Source organism: Biomphalaria glabrata, chromosome 13 (assembly GCF_947242115.1).
Source record: "Biomphalaria glabrata chromosome 13, xgBioGlab47.1, whole genome shotgun sequence".
Classification (NCBI taxonomy): domain Eukaryota; kingdom Metazoa; phylum Mollusca; class Gastropoda; family Planorbidae; genus Biomphalaria; species Biomphalaria glabrata.
Window position 1 is genome coordinate 22,426,490 of NC_074723.1, and position 19,344 is coordinate 22,445,833.

Below are 19,344 nucleotides of genomic sequence, written 5' to 3' on the forward strand. Positions count from 1 at the left end.
AGGTATAATATGTCTTGGTGGAGACCTATAGATAAATGAACATTCAGTTCGATTTAATGAAAGTATTTTTATTAATATTATTATGTTAGCTTGTTTTTCAAATGACATTTGCTTTGTCAATTGCTGCATCTTTTTTTTTTTTTTTTCTGCTAATTTAACTCGTAATGAGTCTATCAACATTTCCTGTTCCTGTTCAACTTGAAGGCAGAAGGTCTGTAAAAATTGTTTGGACTTGAAATGTCAAGAGTGAAGATCGATACAGAAACACACTGCAGCCTACTCTAGGATGATGCTAAAGGAAGGTCATGTCGGATTGGTCACTAACAATGCGAGTTTCAAAAGGCATAAGAATAATGTTTAGACGAAGTTTGCAATAACAAAAAAAAGGGGGAAATTAGTTGACATTTAACGCATCCCTTCCCCCATAACACGTGTAGGGCCGACACACATACGCACACACCTGTTTTGCAGTCACAACGTCGCAGTTGCATTCTTATCTTATAAAATACAGACGTTACTTTAAAAAAGCAGATGATTACGTCCTACGCGTCTTCCAAGGTCATGTTAACTAATGACTTAAATTCTGCCAAATATGGCTGGCTCAGGCAACCCATTCCATGCTCTAATGACATGAAAGAGACGCAGGGAATTTCTATTGGGAATCAAAAGACTCTGGACGCTGAAAGATTATTAAGGTAAACGTGATTGGCAATGTATAAGTGTGGTGCTCAAAAAATGTCTGAAAAATATTTTAAAAGAAAAAGTACAATAAATAAGTTCATATGACACTTTCTTGAAACTTAGAAAAAAAAAATATATAAGGATTTTCATTCTATGCACAATTCAAAAAAATTCTGAAGATTAAAAAAAAACACAGCATTTAAGGTTTGAAACATACATGTTTAGACTGTAGACATCAAAGCAAACATTTTTTAGGCATTCACGCAACTATGTCCTTAAAAGAAACTTACCAGAAATAAGAAATATTTCTCCCGCAGAATGGAAGTAATAAATTTTCCTGGGGAGAGGATTTGTGCAGACACCGCACATGGAAAGCACCGAAGCAAGAAAGCCAAATGTTGCTGCGAATATCATCAGACCAATGACTGCATTTTGCCAATCTGAAACAAAACAAGGGACAGAATATGGGTCAAATCTGGTTAAGAAATGTACAATTCTACAATTAGCCATAACCTCTGTTACATCGATATTCTTTCAGCAGATTGGATTTAATAATAATGTCTAACATACTATGGCTTTGAACAGTTTGAAGGATGGGCCATTTAAAGGCCATCGTCAAAGTTGTCATTCTAAACCTAAAGCTTTCATACTCAGAGCGCCATGGTCAAATTTCTTATGTGGACCAGTTGGGAGGTTTTCTGTGCTGCCTTTGGGCGCTCAGTAAACACAATTCTGCTCGAGTCGGGTATCGAACCTCGAGTCCCCTTGATAGGAAGCCAAGCCACGCCAAGCGTACTTAGCCTCTCGGCCACACATATTCGGGCTGGACCTGTGGGACTCTTATAAACCCGAATATTTTTACCGGCTGAGGAAAAAATAAGACTTCGGAGAAAATAATAGGTGATGTCATAATGCATCGTGCCAAGTTCGACTTTGGTAATATTGTTTTGTTTTTTTACTTAAATGTTATATTGATAGCGTTACATTTTCACAAAGGCAACGAAAGAATATTTTTTAATGCAACATTGAAACATGAAACTAAGTTTTTCCTATTCTGTTTCACACCTTAAGCAGTTTTCAAAGCATAGGCAAAATATAGATCTAAATGAACGCATTGAAACTGTACCTAGTGTTACCAATAAATGTATAACCTAATGTGCTGATATAGACTACAAACGTGGGTGCATGAGTATACATTTGTATGTGGATTCACATTGAAGTTCAGTTTATACAGATACTAAGAAATGTGGACCTAGTAGGTCTCCCAAGGAATACGATTAAGAAGACTTATACTTTAACACATGGACTCACGACCCCAGAAGTGCTAGGTTTTTATTTTAAACCGTAAATGAATTTAGATTATGCACACTTTTTTGAAGATTTAATGGCTTCTTATAGACTAAATTAAATAAAGATATTCAAAAGTGTGCAAGTACTGCTATGTACTTTTCGTATCTTATTGACATAAGTCAACTTGACCATCAGCTCATAAGTTAAAAGCTCTTATGGCCAATGTAGTACAAAAGTACAGCACTAGAGTGACTAGACCGTGATGGTCAATGTAGTACACATGTACAGCACTAGATCGTGATGGTCAATGTAGTACACGTGTACAGCACTAGACCGTGGTGGTCAATGTAGTACACATGTACAGCACTAGACCGTGGTGGTCAATGTAGTACACATGTACAGCACTAGACCGTGGTGGTCAATGTAGTACACATGTACAGCACTAGACCGTGGTGGTCAATGTAGTACACATGTACAGCACTAGACCGTGGTGGTCAATGTAGTACACATGTACAGCACTAGACCGTGGTGGTCAATGTAGTACACATGTACAGCACTAGACCGTGGTGGTCAATGTAGTACACATGTACAGCACTAGACCGTGGTGGTCAATGTAGTACACATGTACAGCACTAGACCGTGGTGGTCAATGTAATACACATGTACAGCACTAGACCGTGGTGGTCAATGTAGTACACATGTACAGCACTAGACCGTGGTGGTCAATGTAGTACACATGTACAGCACTAGACCGTGGCGTTCTGTAGTGACGTAAAGACGGAAGGGGGGATAACAAAATAAAAAGGTTAAAACAAATGTAACGCCAGAAAACAAATGTAGCCAAGGCGATGTGTCTAATAAAGCTTTTCTGTTAAGAGTTTCTTTTAGCTGAACATTACATAGTCATATTTAGTTTTGATTAATTTACAATTCAATGCAAACATTTAAAAAATAAATATACATTTCATAAAATCCTAAATGCTGCTAGTAAAGTCATTGGTTTAAAAAATGGACAAATGATAATATTACGGATTCATAATAGGATATACAGAAAAAAAAAATCATCCTCTGGATCAGAGTTGGTGATTTGACCAGCATAAAGGAGATAGGCTAGAAGACATCGATTACAAACATAAAAGAGATAGGCTAGAAGACATCGATTACAAACATCAAGGAGATAGGCTAGAAGACATCGATTACAAACATAAAAGAGATAGGCTAGAAGACATCGATTACAAACATAAAAGAGATAGGCTAGAAGACATCGATTACAAACATAAAAGAGTTTGGCTAGAAGACATCGATTACAAACATAAAAGAGATAGGCTAGAAGACATCGATTACAAACATCAAGGAGATAGGCTAGAAGACATCGATTACAAACATCAAGGAGATAGGCTAGAAGACATCGATTACAAACATCAAGGAGATAGGCTAGAAGACATCGATTACAAACATCAAGCAGATAGGCTAGAAGACATCGATTACAAACATAAAAGAGATAGGCTAGAAGACATCGATTACAAACATAAAAGAGATAGGCTAGAAGACATCGATTACAAACATAAAGGAGATAGGCTAGAAGACATCGATTACAAACATCAAGGAGATAGGCTAGAAGACATCGATTACAAACATAAAAGAGATAGGCTAGAAGACATCGATTACAAACATCAAGGAGATAGGCTAGAAGACATCGATTACAAACATAAAAGAGATAGGCTAGAAGACATCGATTACAAACATAAAAGAGATAGGCTAGAAGACATCGATTACAAACATAAAAGAGTTTGGCTAGAAGACATCGATTACAAACATAAAAGAGATAGGCTAGAAGACATCGATTACAAACATCAAGGAGATAGGCTAGAAGACATCGATTACAAACATCAAGGAGATAGGCTAGAAGACATCGATTACAAACATCAAGGAGATAGGCTAGAAGACATCGATTACAAACATCAAGCAGATAGGCTAGAAGACATCGATTACAAACATAAAAGAGATAGGCTAGAAGACATCGATTACAAACATAAAAGAGATAGGCTAGAAGACATCGATTACAAACATAAAGGAGATAGGCTAGAAGACATCGATTACAAACATAAAAGAGATAGGCTAGAAGACATCGATTACAAACATCAAGGAGATAGGCTAGAAGACATCGATTACAAACATAAAAGAGATAGGCTAGAAGACATCGATTACAAACATCAAGGAGATAGGCTAGAAGACATCGATTACAAACATCAAGGAGATAGGCTAGAAGACATCGATTACAAACATAAAAGAGATAGGCTAGAAGACATCGATTACAAACATAAAAGAGATAGGCTAGAAGACATCGATTACAAACATAAAGGAGATAGGCTAGAAGACATCGATTACAAACATCAAGGAGATAGGCTAGAAGACATCGATTACAAACATCAAGGAGATAGGCTAGAAGACATCGATTACAAACATCAAGGAGATAGGCTAGAAGACATCGATTACAAACATAAAAGAGATAGGCTAGAAGACATCGATTACAAACATAAAAGAGATAGGCTAGAAGACATCGATTACAAACATAAAGGAGATAGGCTAGAAGACATCGATTACAAACATAAAGGAGATAGGCTAGAAGACATCGATTACAAACATCAAGGAGATAGGCTAGAAGACATCGATTACAAACATCAAGGAGATAGGCTAGAAGACATCGATTACAAACATAAAGGAGATAGGCTAGAAGACATCGATTACAAACATCAAGGAGATAGGCTAGAAGACATCGATTACAAACATAAAAGAGATAGGCTAGAAGACATCGATTACAAACATCAAGGAGATAGGCTAGAAGACATCGATTACAAACATCAAGGAGATAGGCTAGAAGACATCGATTACAAACATAAAAGAGATAGGCTAGAAGACATCGATTACAAACATAAAGGAGATAGGCTAGAAGACATCGATTACAAACATCAAGGAGATAGGCTAGAAGACATCGATTACAAACATCAAGGAGATAGGCTAGAAGACATCGATTACAAACATCAAGGAGATAGGCTAGAAGACATCGATTACAAACATAAAAGAGATAGGCTAGAAGACATCGATTACAAACATAAAGGAGATAGGCTAGAAGACATCGATTACAAACATCAAGGAGATAGGCTAGAAGACATCGATTACAAACATCAAGGAGATAGGCTAGAAGACATCGATTACAAACAGACACAAAAACTATTTTGTTTCCCTTGGCAATGAAATCATTCAACACAATTCAACTGATATTAACATTTATGTAACGATGTAACTTTCGAGTGAATCAGGCGATAATGTAAATTTTGTTTTTTTTATAGTTTTGATGTTTTGTTTAGTGTAAACAAACAGTAAGACCAATTTCTTCATAGATAATAAGAATAATTATCGTTACTATTATTAACAAAAGCGAATCGTTGCTCCTCTGTACAAGTAATTTCTTTCTATACTTTCTATCTTCTCACTCACACTCATTTTATATTCTCTCTCTCTCTCTCTTTCTCTCTCTCTCTAAAGTTTTCAGTGAGAGTAAAGTTATGAATCGTACGAGGCTTTCTGTCCGGACAAAAGGAAACAGCTTCTATGTCGGACATGTTCTGAAAGCAGTACTCCCAGAGGCCGCCTTGAAAACCTATGGATGAGAAAGAAATAACGATGGTTGAGTAAGAACTACAACTAAAAATAAGTAGCAAGAAAGAGCGAGAGAGAACCATTGACTAGATTAGTGGTGTTGAGTTAGCGCTAACTACAGCTCCCCGTATAGTACAATGACGCTAGCCCAATGATGAGTTTTCAAGGTGGAGTTTCAGTTCTCAATAAAAATACATGTCCAATTTAAGGACAAACAAAAAAAGACCCACACAATAACACATTTACTTATAATGTACTAATATAAAAATGCAAATATCTTGCAAATTATTTAATATACATCAGTGGATGGGGGCATGAAAGGTAGTGATCATAAAACCGACACTCCCAGGGAAATCAATGACTATGTCATTAGTTGTACTGGTGCCAAACTTATGTCTGATTTTTGACATCTTTTTAAACATGCGATGGGAAGTGGCTTTCTTTATTATACTTTCTTTTTTTTATTTCGGAGTATCGAACGGTGCTTAGATTGATCACAGCAAGTAGGACGAGGGAGGATGTCGGCCAAAGATAGAATAGTACTACAATAGTTCAAACCAAAACAAGAGGAGGCAGCTCTCAACAAGCACGAGAGGGGAGCGGAATAGCGGCGGTGTTATGAAATATGAATCAAAACAAGAAAACTTAAAGCTCGGAATTGAAACTTTCTTTTTCATATATTTTTGTTTTCTTTTCTAATTCCAAATGGTCAAATACGTCTTGCAGCGAGAAGCCATTCTTCTGTTTACGTCTTTCCCGTGAACAAAATAGTCCCTCTACAAAGTGTTGCTAAGTATCAGGATGATCTGACGTGAACAAAATAGTCCCTCTACAAAGTGTTGCTAAGTATCAGGATGATCTGACGTGAACAAAATAGTCCCTCTACAAAGTGTTGCTAAGTATCAGGATGATCTGACGTGAACAAAATAGTCCCTCTACAAAGTGTTGCTAAGTATTAGGATGATCTGACGTGAACAAAATAGTCCCTCTACAAAGTGTTGCTAAGTATCAGGATGATCTGACGTGAACAAAATAGTCCCTCTACAAAGTGTTGCTAAGTATTAGGATGATCTGACGTGAACAAAATAGTCCCTCTACAAAGTGTTGCTAAGTATTAGGATGATCTGACGTGAACAAAATAGTCCCTCTACAAAGTGTTGCTAAGTATCAGGATGATCTGACGTGAACAAAATAGTCCCTCCACAAAGTGTGGCTAAGTATCAGGATGATCTGACGTGAACAAAATAGTCCCTCTACAAAGTGTTGCTAAGTATCAGGATGATCTGACGTGAACAAAATAGTTCCTCTACAAAGTGTTGCTAAGTATCAGGATGATCTGACGTGAACAAAATAGTCCCTCTCCAAAGTGTTGCTAAGTATCAGGATGATCTGACGTGAACAAAATAGTCCCTCTACAAAGTGTTGCTAAGTATCAGGATGATCTGACGTGAACAAAATAGTCCCTCTACAAAGTGTTGCTAAGTATCAGGATGATCTGACGATGATCAAGTTCAGTAGAGAATTGTCCTTGCTCTACTGTCTGTTTGACATGTTTCGGAGTTTCTATCAAAAAGATTATTACACCCCAACCCAACCCTCCTACAGGACGGCGGTGGATGGAGGCGGGCAAGGTTCGAACCGGGGATCATCTAGGCCACAATCCAGATCGCTAACCATACGACCAGGAAGCTATCCTCGAATGTCTTCACACTACAGTATCGGTCCGCCCCACCCCTTTCTTAATGACTTTTTTTCACGTGCGCTCTTGGGGTGGGAAATCACAAGTAAACGTTTCAGAAACACTGGTGTATACCACTTTATAAAAAAGAGAGGGCTATAAGCGACGACTATAAGAGCATATTGTGATAAGTTGAAAGATCTAACCTATATAAATATAAAAACAGAAGTACTTACCACTTCCGTGTATCCATTTGGAGCTCACAAGTGATGACAGGACCAACACTAGGGCTGAAGCCTCGGCAAACACTCCAAAGAGGCGAAACGGCCGCCACAGTTTCGCCTCCCTCATGTAATACTCCTCGCCAAACTTGCGCAGGTCAGAACTGTTCTGCCTGGTCTTAAACTTCAGGAAATTCTTCATGCTGGTCATTGTGCCTGATAGTCAGGTTGAGGCAGATAGGCCGTTACTGGTCATCGTGACTGATAGTCAATTTGAGGCAGATATGCTGTTACTGGTCATCATGACTGATAGTCAATTTGAGGCAGATAGGTTGCAACTATTCATGTTGCCTGATAGTCAAATTGAACCAGATAGCCGTTACTGACCATTGAGCCGGATAATTCCATTTAGCCAGATGGGTAATTAAGAGTCAATAAGCAAGCTAAAATAAAACGGCTGAGTTAATTACTCCGTATCAACGAGTCATGTTTTTGTTTAAAGACTTAACCAGCCGTTGTCAAAAAACAGTTTTGCTCATTTGGGCAGGTGAAAAAGCAGAAATAAGAACTGCCATTGGTTCGAGTCCAGGGTCTCGGGAACTGGATGGACATGGCATCCCTGCTCTTCATGGTAAATATATTAGAGATAACCTTTAACAACAGTTCAAATCACATCATAATTTGATATTTGGCAGCAAACCAAGTTTTAAAGTAGACTATTTAAGATTTTCAAACGACAGGTTCTCCACAGTAAGCTGCTCTTTGATCGCATTTTGATGTTTTAAACTTCTTTATACGAGACTTTAAAAAAAGGAACAGAATAAATGATGTTGAGAAGATTTTCAGACTCAAACAAACACTGTCAAGGACGCTGACCTCTACTGTCTCCAACTAAGTCAACATGAATTGACTTCTAATTTTAACACTATCTCAATGCGTGGCGGTCTGTCGTCAAGTCGTCCTATCAACTATCCTCAATCACCGCTAGTTCAATGCCCTTTTGTTTTTAACTAATGTGTAGGCCATAGAAGAAAGTCAAATGGTTCCTTCATGTTCAAATTATTTTGTGCTACAAACGGAAGTGGAGGCGCGGTGGCTGAGTGGTAAAGCGCTTGGCTTCCGAACCTGGGGGTTCCGGGCACGAATCCCGGTGAAGACTGCTTTTTAATTTCGGGATCTTTAGGACGCCTCTGAGTCTAGCCATCTCTACTGGGTACCATACGTCTGTTGGGGGAAAGTAAAGTCGGTTTGACGTTGTGCTGGCCACATGACACCCTCGTTAACCGTGGGCCACAGAAACAGATGAATTTTTACCAGAGTAGATTTAATCTTTGTAAAAAAACAGTTCACCTTTTTAAAAAAAAAAATGAACACTTATTACAAAAAAGATCAATTAAATAAAATATTACAATTCTGACCTCAAGCAAAGTACAATTGGGTCAATTATATTAACAAAACGGTTTTATACAAGCTAAGACTAGGAAATTGGTTCTTCATCTTCTTTTCTGTCTGTGAGATTTACTGACATGTCTATCACAACAAGTATGAACTCCTAAGAACATTTCCACCTAAAGCGTGGAAATTCCAAGCATCCAGGGCTGGATTTACCTATAGGTAACACCAGCTATAGCTTAGGGTACCCAAGAAATATTAAACACTGACATATAATATCTTGACTTACAAATGGTCCCAAAAGGCCACCATTTTCAAATAGCTAAGGGGCCTTTTCAAATTTCAAGACGACACTGCAAGCATCACTCTCCTTCAGCCACCCTGTGCACACAAAGTTGGTCAGAACGATTCCAAGTGAGAAACAGTTTCACCATCAAGCATTGTCTCTGAAGGAGTTAGTAATCCATTAGGGACCATTTTTACTTTGTTTGTTAGCCTTCATTCGTTCAAGTCGCTTTCATCACAGAATGTTCCGCAGCCACACAAGTCGAGCTCTTAGATATCGACATTTAAACATTAGGTTGGGGGGCTAAGTACGCTTGAGCTTGGCTTGGCTTGGCTACCTATGAAGGTGGCTCAAGGTTCAACACCTGACACAGAGTTGTGTTTACTGAGCGCCTAAAGACAGCACGGAAAACCTTCTTCCAGATACCCCCTCCCTCTCCCCGAACTGGTTTACAATTAAGATTGGACCATAGCACTCTGAGTATGCTATAAGCATGAAAGTAGTGCTATATAAAAGCTATAATTAATTTACTTATTTTATCTTCATCAAACCACCCGTAAAACAAACGGCTGGAGACAACAAGATTTAAACTCGGGACCGCCATGACGACTTTCTAATATAGTATTTAAGACACTGCTAGACAGCGATCCAGTTTGGTAAATACTAGACAGTATCCTATCTTGAATTACAGAGGTAGTTGCATTTGATCAAAACGACATTTATAGACATCTACAGCCCTCCCCCCCCCCCTTCTAAAAAAATTGTCTAAAGTAGTCTACATATGGCTTTCTAGTTGTGAGGTATGCGGTTCGATATTATCATCAGACGGCCACGAGTTCGAATCCTTCCCTCTTCCATTCCATGGTTGACGTCGTCAAACTTTTAATTTCAGGATGAACGTCCGAAATGTACAAGAATTTTTGTTTTTGTTTCAATTTTATTATTAGCTTCTATTTCTATTTTATTACTAGCTTCTATTTCTATTGTATTATTAGCACCTTTTTCTAGTTTGGCCATCACCAGTTCGAATCAACCAGTGGTTAAGTAATGCTCAGGTGCCTGAGTGCCTCTTACACTATCTTGTATTCCAAACCCAGTCGCTCAATATTTAAAGAAAGGTATTTTCCTTTCAATGTCCCATATCAAGTATATAATATCCTGCTCTAAGGTAAAATAGATGAGCGATCAAAATCTTTGCTCTCTGATTGTATACCCCATTGACATTATTATTTTATTCCTTTGGGAGACGATTGAGTTGAGAGATCAGGAAATAACGATTTATCATTGAAATCTGAGGGAACACGGCCAACAACTCGTGTCAATAGGAAAGCCCTCAGTAAGCTCCCTTTGAAATACGTTGCAAACCCATCCCCCCAAAAAAAAAGTAAGTAAGCCAATATCCCATCAAACTCGAGCGTGTTGAGCGCCCCTTTTTTTTTCCCCTTGTTCCTTGCGAATGCAACCCCAGCGCCCTCACATGCCCCGCCGCTTCATTCCAACACCACTGTATACACCTCACGAGCTAAGTTCCAATGGAATCACGCGCTGATGACGATATATGTATTGTTTCCCGCCTTTAAATTTTGGATGCGCTGATGTTTAAGTGGGGTAGTGTATGTAATTAGTAAGCAAGGATGTCAAGATGTCCTGTAAAGTAGCAGCTGTGTTGTTTTGTTCATGCGCTCTATACTTACTGCAGCTAGATTCCTTCTTGTAGCAAGGGTGAATTTACTGAACTTCTAAACCCACTTGACCCTTCCTATACACTTAAGATCCACTAATTCCGTTAAGCGTAGCACATCCGTTAGTTCTTTTCAAAATAGCTCCTTTACGACTAATATAGCACATCCGTTAGTTCTTTTCAAAATAGTTCCTTTACGACTAATGTAGCACATCCGTTAGTTCTTTTCAAAATAGCTCCTTTACGACTAATATAGCACATCCGTTAGTTCTTTTCAAAATAGTTCCTTTACGACTAATGTAGCACATCCGTTAGTTCTTTTCAGTGTAACACATACGTTTGTTTCTTGCAGTGTAGCACATCCTTTAGCTCCTTTCAACATAGAAAATCCGTTAATTCCTTTCAGTTTAGCTCATCCGTTTGTTCTTTTCAGAATAGTTCCTTAATGACCAATATGGCACATCGTTACTTCTTTTCAGGGTAGCGCATTCGTTAATTCTTTATAATGTAGCCCATCCGTTAGCTCTTTTGAGCATACTACATTCGTTAGTTCCAAGAAGCGTAGCACATCCGTTCAATTTTTTTCCAGCATAGCAATTCCGTTAGTTCCTTTCAGCGTAGCCTAACCTCTTGTTCCTTTCAGCGTAGCCTATCCTCTTGTTCCTTTCAGCGTAGCCCAACCTCTTGTTCCTTTCAGCGTAGCCTATCCTCTTGTTCCTTTCAGCGTAGCCTATCCTCTTGTTCCTTTCAGCGTAGCCTATCCTCTTGTTCCTTTCAGCGTAGCCTATCCTCTTGTTCCCTTCAGCGTAGCTAATCAAACATTTACGAAAACAAAATGACAGTAACACAGATTTACATGTTTATGAAACGGTATTTTACGACTCTCCAGTTACAGATATCATGTCTCACTTCATTAACGTCTAGAATTATACCTTCCTATATTGACGTCATACCAGCAGTACTATTCACAATATACATGTTCCTAAGAACTTAATGATTCATTATTCATGGACTACGTATAGTTGGAAGGGGAAACAACTCTGAGCCATGAATTGTTAGATGGGGCAGGGTAAAGGGTGGTAGAAGCACTATTAGCTCGAGTTCCTGACAAAACAAAGTTCTGGCTTGGTTATTGGTTATCACTGGATTGGTTTTTTAAAAAGTGGCTACGTGGCTAATCTCACACTTGTGGCAGAGACCAAAACTAACTACTGTCTAAGAGGTCTCCAGTGGTCTCAACAAACATGGAACGACCGGCTTATTTAAACCAACCCACGGCTGAATGCTGTATTCACAAGTGTAAACCTTATGGCTAGAAACCTGTAGGTTAGTTGTTGGGTTTGCCATACAACACTGTCTTTATAGGAGAATAGAGCCCTTGTAATCTTTTCCATAAGGATCAATAAAGCTGTCTTAGTCTTAGATTTATACTTATATATCAGAATTTTTTATTGTATAAATAAATTTTGACCTTTAAATCAGTTTCAAAATATGCTTTACAACTAGTAAAAAATACACATAATTGAGCGGAATGTCCGTATATCATTTTTAGTTACTCTTTTAAGAGCTCTGCAAGACTAATTATAGTTCTGTAACAAAAAGAAGTGTCATACAGAAGGCTTGAATGAAACTCATTGCTTGCATAGGAATGCTTTTTTTTTACAAAGCTTATAACATACTCACTCTGGCTGTCTGGTAAAAGGTTTGTACACGTTATTTCTCCCACACCCAATCTCGGATCAATTTGCAATTTCGCACAATTATTTTTTTTAACCAACCAACACAAGAATCAATTTTAAAAATTAACCCATTTGTTAATTAACTTTTGGTAATTAATTATTTTGTTTGGTATCTCGAACAAGGGAAAGAAATTGTACTTGACTGATAAGGTGCTATAAGTTGAATTTGTTTCCTTTATTTTTTGCAGAAAGAAAAGTTTGTAAATAACTATAAAACCTATTTCATAAGCAGCTCCCTGACACAATGGTGAACATATCGGAACCCAACCAGTTAAAAAACAACAACGACATATAAGGTACCCTTTGCTTAAATTATCTGTACCGCGAGAGCCTTACTTATTGTAATCATTACTGATTTTGTTCTGTATTAGACAACACTAAGTCTGAATAGACATGTCTTATAATACTTCTATCGTCCTTCATCGGACGTGACTGTAGAAAGTTGTTAATAGTGTTCATTAGAGTCTCAGAAGATACCTCCACAAGTTTTGATTACTCTTTCTACATTACGATTGGTCTGTTGGGCGCCTAACAGAGTGAAGGGTGGGGCGCCGCAGTACACTAATCAATGAGTAGGTGCTGGTCAGGGGAATCTAGCTATCAACACATTCAACTAACACTTTATACATAGGTAATGAGACAGGATCCCGCTACCTCGCCATGGTATGTAACGTAGTACTCCACTAGATTGATGCTTTCTATTCATTAACATAATATTCCAGGGTATGTAACGTAGTACTCCACTAGATTGATGCTTTCTATTCATTAACATAATATTCCAGGGTATGTAATGTAGGACTCCACTAAATTCATGGGTCATGTTTACTAACATAATATCCGACTTGATAATATCCGACTTGAAAGACATACAAATATATAACACAAACGACTAGTTTTAAACACTATATAGAATGTTACACATTGATGTAGATGTCCAATAGTACTGCAATACTGTAGACGTACGTAATAATAAAATTAATGATATAATAAGATTAGCTTAGCATATAAAACGATAAACTAGACTGACCAAGAGACATGCATAGGACGTAATCATCTTTTTTTTTAAAGTAACGTCTGTATTTTATAAGATAAGAAGATAAGAGATAAGCTAAAACGAATGTCTACCTAGAGAAATGCTGATAAGAATACGTTCCATGCAGATTGTGTATTCATTTAACTCACAGATATTCTTTCCTTTTAGTCTTTTGTCTTTTCAATACATTACTTGCTAGACAGTTTGAACATTCTATTTTACAATAAGCATTTACAGTTCCTTTGCAGTAGTTATGAATGATGTATAAGTCTATACTCCCGAGTACGTCCCTTCCCCCTTTATCTCAACACTACTGAAACACATACACAGCTGACTTCAAATAAAATAGCCAGTGACAGAATTTCTTTCAGGGTACTACTGACTTCATAGTGCCGCACCAAGTTTAGGTGTACAGGACTTTGGGAAACACTGCCTGACGCCTCTACAGTTTGGGTTTTTTGAATAATTAACTACTTTTTTTTTAACATTCCAAAACAGTTTGGCAATGTTCACATTCGTATAATAGCTCAGCAGGGAAGAAAAGCTTTCGAGAGTGAGTTTTCAAAAGATCAAATAAGTTGTTGATTTTTACAACGCTTATATCAACTCTGTGTCTGTCTGGACAAATGTTTGTAACACATTATTTCACCCACACCCATTCTTAGATCAGGTTGAAACTTTGCACAATTATTCATTGGCGTAGAAAAGACATGAATCAATAGAAAAAACAACAACAGCAATGAGTCAATTAATAACTGGTAATTAATTATTTTGTTTGATACCAACAAGCGAAATTAATCTTTCAGTATTTATAGATATGGATAAATATGTAGGGTTTGGTCCCCTTAGATAATTGTACACGTTGTTTCTCCCACACCCATTCTTGAATCAACATGAAACTTTAAACAATTATTTATTGTACTTAACAAAACACAAATCAATTTAAAAACAACAACAACCAATTAGTCAATTAATTATTTTGTTTCCTATCAAATAAGGGAAATGACTTCTAAATTATTGAGAGTTGTAGTTGCAAGTGCGGAGTTCTTCCCCTATTAGATACCTGTCTTATTTTTTAAAAGGATTTTTAAAAATTAAGTTTTTATTTATTTTTTGTGAGAACAGAAAGTAGAACAGGGAATATTCTAGGACACGAGAAGCAAATCATGCGAAGGTATTCTAAAAGAGGTTAAGTCATTGCTTGAAAATGTTTTTAAAATGGTTACAGCACCTTACACAAGTAGGGCAGGGTGGATGAGTGCTTAGCGTTTAGCTTTCGAATGACGGCTCACGAGTTTCAATCCCAGCAAAAAACTGTGATTTTGTACTTGGAAATTCTGAGGACGTCGCTAACATAAGTTTGGGCACTGAGGGAGTCGTTGGGTTGGCCATACAACATTCTCATTCACTTTGGCCAGGTGAGCAGTTATGAAAGCGTCTGAAGGTCTGAAAGGTGAACTGTATTTATTTGAAATGACCACACTCTTACATTTATAAAATTAATATTTACTAAAAGTTTAGTAGAAAATTGACCGCATTTCTACAGGAAGGTATTTATGTTGTTGTTTTTTCAAATGTCCAACAACTCTTGACTGAGGGTTTTATATTTTTGAATCTGATGTACAAAATCAATTGATAACTAGATCTAGTATATTCATAGTTCAGGAACAAAAGTCAGATTATTTGCAGACGATTGCATAATATATAGAACAACAAAAATAACATAAGATACAGAAATTTTACAAAGAACAAGAGAATTAGATGAATTTAAAAAATGGAATCAAATTGGAGCATTCTTTCCACCCAGAAAAAAGTCAGTTATTAAGTGTAGTGTGAGAATAAGAGAGAGATAGAGAGAAGAAATCAAGAGACGAAGCAAAAGATCGGATAACTCAGTTGTAAGGGAAGTAACTAACAATTCTTGTAAACATAGGATTTAGAATCAGGAGACTTGAACAATGTATACACACAGCAGGGTAAACTGTCCATTGGCTTTCAAAAATTTCCCTCGTCCCTATCAAAGCAAAAGTCTCCGTTCATTGGAGAGTTATGCAGACAACACAGTCAAAGAAAGGAATCTTCTTTTAGGTCTTGTCGTTTCTTTCAACTAAACAGCAATACAAAGATGTCAGAAATAGACCATGACAGTTCCTGAGGAGTACGTTATCCTTGTGACAAAGTTCAGTGTCAGATTCACCATATCTAGGCATAAAATACAAGAAAATAAGTTTATCCGTGACGTGAAAACACAAGAAATGTGTAGGTCAAGAGAGATATATCTGGAAAATACAAAATATCAGGCGCATAAGAAATATTTGAAACAAGATAAAAATCAGAAACTAAAGAAGTATCTGGAGCAAGTGTCAAGTCTGTATCGAATTTAAAACACAAGAAATTCAAACTCCGTTGAAAGCCAATGGTAACAAACATCACTAATACTATTCATTTCTAAAGTTTTTATTAAACAAAGCTTCATTGATTTATTATGTTTTTAGAACATAGATAAAGACATTTACAATAAACTTCGTCTAATTAAAATGAGGATAATTTCAATTACAGAGGAAAGTGGAAGACTATTTATGAACTTATTCAAATATGCGGCTACTACTTAATACACAAATTTGCTCACAACAAATATCACATTCTCACATAATCTCACATGTCCACACATAATCACATAGATTCTCACAAATCACACACAATCTCACACATTTTCACACCTCACACAATCTTATATAGTATATAGTTCCCCTTTCAGACCTGTTTCTGTGACCCACGGTCAACATGGAGAACAACTGAAGCAACAACAAAAAAGTACAGATCTTCATCAACAGATGTCTGAGAAGTATCCATTTGATAGTCGTATGAGCTGAGCCGAAGGCTCTTCGAGCTAAAAGTTTGAAAAAACCCTGTTTGGACGCCAAACAGTAAAAAAAAAAAAACCTGTGTGAACACACAGTTCTGATTGAGAGAGACCCGAGTCAATGCCTATGTAAAGCATTGCTGTTTCCAATGCCTTTGGCCCCCGACGCATGCTTGGCTGCACATGGCCGAAGGCCGAGGACCCCGGGAGCCTCCGCCATTTTCCTTCGTTATACCAAGCTAACCGTGGGGGACTCGCCATTTATGTAACGGTCCTTTGAGGAACAGAGCATGGATGTGTGACAGGTTTATGGGGACTCTTTTGCAACCCCACCCGTGCAAGGGGTGGACTCTCATCTACCCATGGGCATCCCCACGGGAGTTTTGTTTTGCTACTCTTTTAGCCTAACCACTTCCTCTAATGGTCGTTTCCACACGAGCGCCACGATGAGGCAGAGTAACTAATGCTCGTGTAAATACACTGGTACGACAAAGTAGAAAACACCAAACTGTGGGAGATGAGTGGGCAGAAAAATATAGATGTGCAGATCTTAGAGAGGAAGTGGAGATACCAACAACAGAGCTAGGCAGGCCTAGAGTGGAACCCCCAGGGAACAAGACGCAGAGAAAGACCAAAAATAACATGGCGACGCAGTATACTAGAGCAAGACGAGAGGACCGGAAAGAGCTGGGAAGCCATTAAAAAGTAGCAAGAGACCGTGTGAGAGTGGCGTGTTTTTACGAAGGCCCAATGTTCCATGAGGAACTCAAAGGAGTGATGATGATGATGACGGTTAAGAAGAGTGTCATGTGGCCAGCACAACGACCAACCACCTTTACTTTTCCCCAACTAATGTCAGGTATCCATTTGAGCTGGGTGGACTCAGAGGCGCCCAAAGATCCCGAAATTAAAAATCCCAGTCTTCACCAGGATTCGAACTTGGGACCCAGGTTCGGAAACCAAGCGCTTTACCACTCAGCCACCGCGCCTCCCTCCTTCACACAATCTTACCCAACCTCAAATATTTTCACACAATCTCATACATTCTCACACCTCACACAATCCATTTGTATTGTACAAGAACTTAAAGGTCTGTTTCTAAGCTGTGCTCATTGAACTTTGACCTTACAGTTATGGTTGTGGAATATCACTCTATCTTCTGAAGTCTTCTGGGACAATAGAAATATCTCTGACATAAACAACATCTAACTGCTGCCTTCAGAATGGACTTTTTTTTTACATACAGAATGATCTTAGTCATTAATTAAGTCTAGACATTGCTATAGAGAACTAATTAGCAGATAAGGCGCAGTTTTCCTTTACACACGTTGAAAGAGCATGACAACACAATGGCTCTTTTTATTTCCAATCGATAGGTACACTGTCAAGGTAGATGAACAAGCAATGCCAACACTGTCAAGGTAGATGAACAAGCAATGCCAACACTGTCAAGGTAGATGAACAAGCAATGCCAACCAGTGTCAAGGTAGATGAACAAGCAATGCCAACACTGTCAAGGTTGATGAACAAGCAATGCCAACACTGTCAAGGTAGAGGAACAAGCAATGCCAACACTGTCAAGGTAGATGAACAAGCAATGCCAACACTGTCAAGGTAGATGAACAAGCAATGCCAACACTGTCAAGGTAGATGAACAAGCAATGCCAACACTGTCAAGGTAGATGAACAAGCAATGCCAACACTGTCAAGGTAGATGAACAAGCAATGCCAACCAGTGTCAAGGTAGATGAACAAGCAATGCCAACACTGTCAAGGTAGATGAACAAGCAATGCCAACACTGTCAAGGTAGATGAACAAGCAATGCCAACACTGTCAAGGTAGATGAACAAGCAATGCCAATCACTGTCAAGGTAGATGAACAAGCAATGCCAACACTGTCAAGGTAGATGAACAAGCAATGCCAACACTGTCAAGGTAGAGGAACAAGCAATGCCAACACCGTCAAGGTAGATGAACAAGCAATGCCAACACTGTCAAGGTAGATGAACAAGCAATCCCAACACTGTCGAGGTAGATGAACAAGCAATGCCAACTCTGTCAAGGTAGAGGAACAAGCAATGCCAACACTGTCAAGGTAGATGAACAAGCAATGCCAACACTGTCAAGGTAGATGAACAAGCAATGCCAACACTGTCAAGGTAGATGAACAAGCAATGCCAACACTGTCAAGGTAGATGAACAAGCAATGCCAACACTGTCAAGGTAGAGGAACTAGCAATGCGAACACTGTCAAGGTAGATGAACAAGCAATCCCAACACTGTCAAGGTAGATAAACAAGCAATGCCAACACTGTCAAGGTAGATGAACAAGCAATGCCAACACCGTCAAGGTAGATGAACAAGCAATGCCAACACTGTCAAGGTAGATGAACAAGCAATCCCAACACTGTCAAGGTAGATGAACAAGCAATGCCAACACTGTCAAGGTAGAGGAACTAGCAATGCCAACACTGTCAAGGTAGAGGAACAAGCAATGCCAACACTGTCAAGGTAGAGGAACAAGCAATGCGAACACTGTCAAGGTAGAGGAACAAGCAATGCCAACACTGTCAAGGTAGATAAACAAGCAATGCCAACACTGTCAAGGTAGATGAACAAGCAATGCCAACACTGTCAAGGTAGAGGAACAAGCAATGCGAACACTGTCAAGGTAGATGAACAAGCAATCCCAACACTGTCAAGGTAGATAAACAAGCAATGCCAACACTGTCAAGGTAGATGAACAAGCAATGCCAACACTGTCAAGGTAGAGGAAAAAGCAATCCCAACACTGTCAAGGTAGATAAACAAGCAATCCC

General features: G+C 38.3%; 1 protein-coding gene across 2 annotated transcripts in view; it reads right to left on the minus strand.

Annotated features, from left to right (window-relative positions):
• LOC106074453 (uncharacterized) overlaps nt 1–19,344 on the minus strand; it is a 158,283-nt gene that overhangs the window by 10,143 nt on the left and 128,796 nt on the right. For both annotated transcript variants that reach the window (XM_056007975.1, XM_056007976.1), the window contains one exon: nt 972–1,121. In XM_056007975.1, coding sequence (XP_055863950.1) covers nt 972–1,121 — 150 coding nt within the window. The remainder of the gene's footprint in view (nt 1–971; nt 1,122–19,344) is intronic.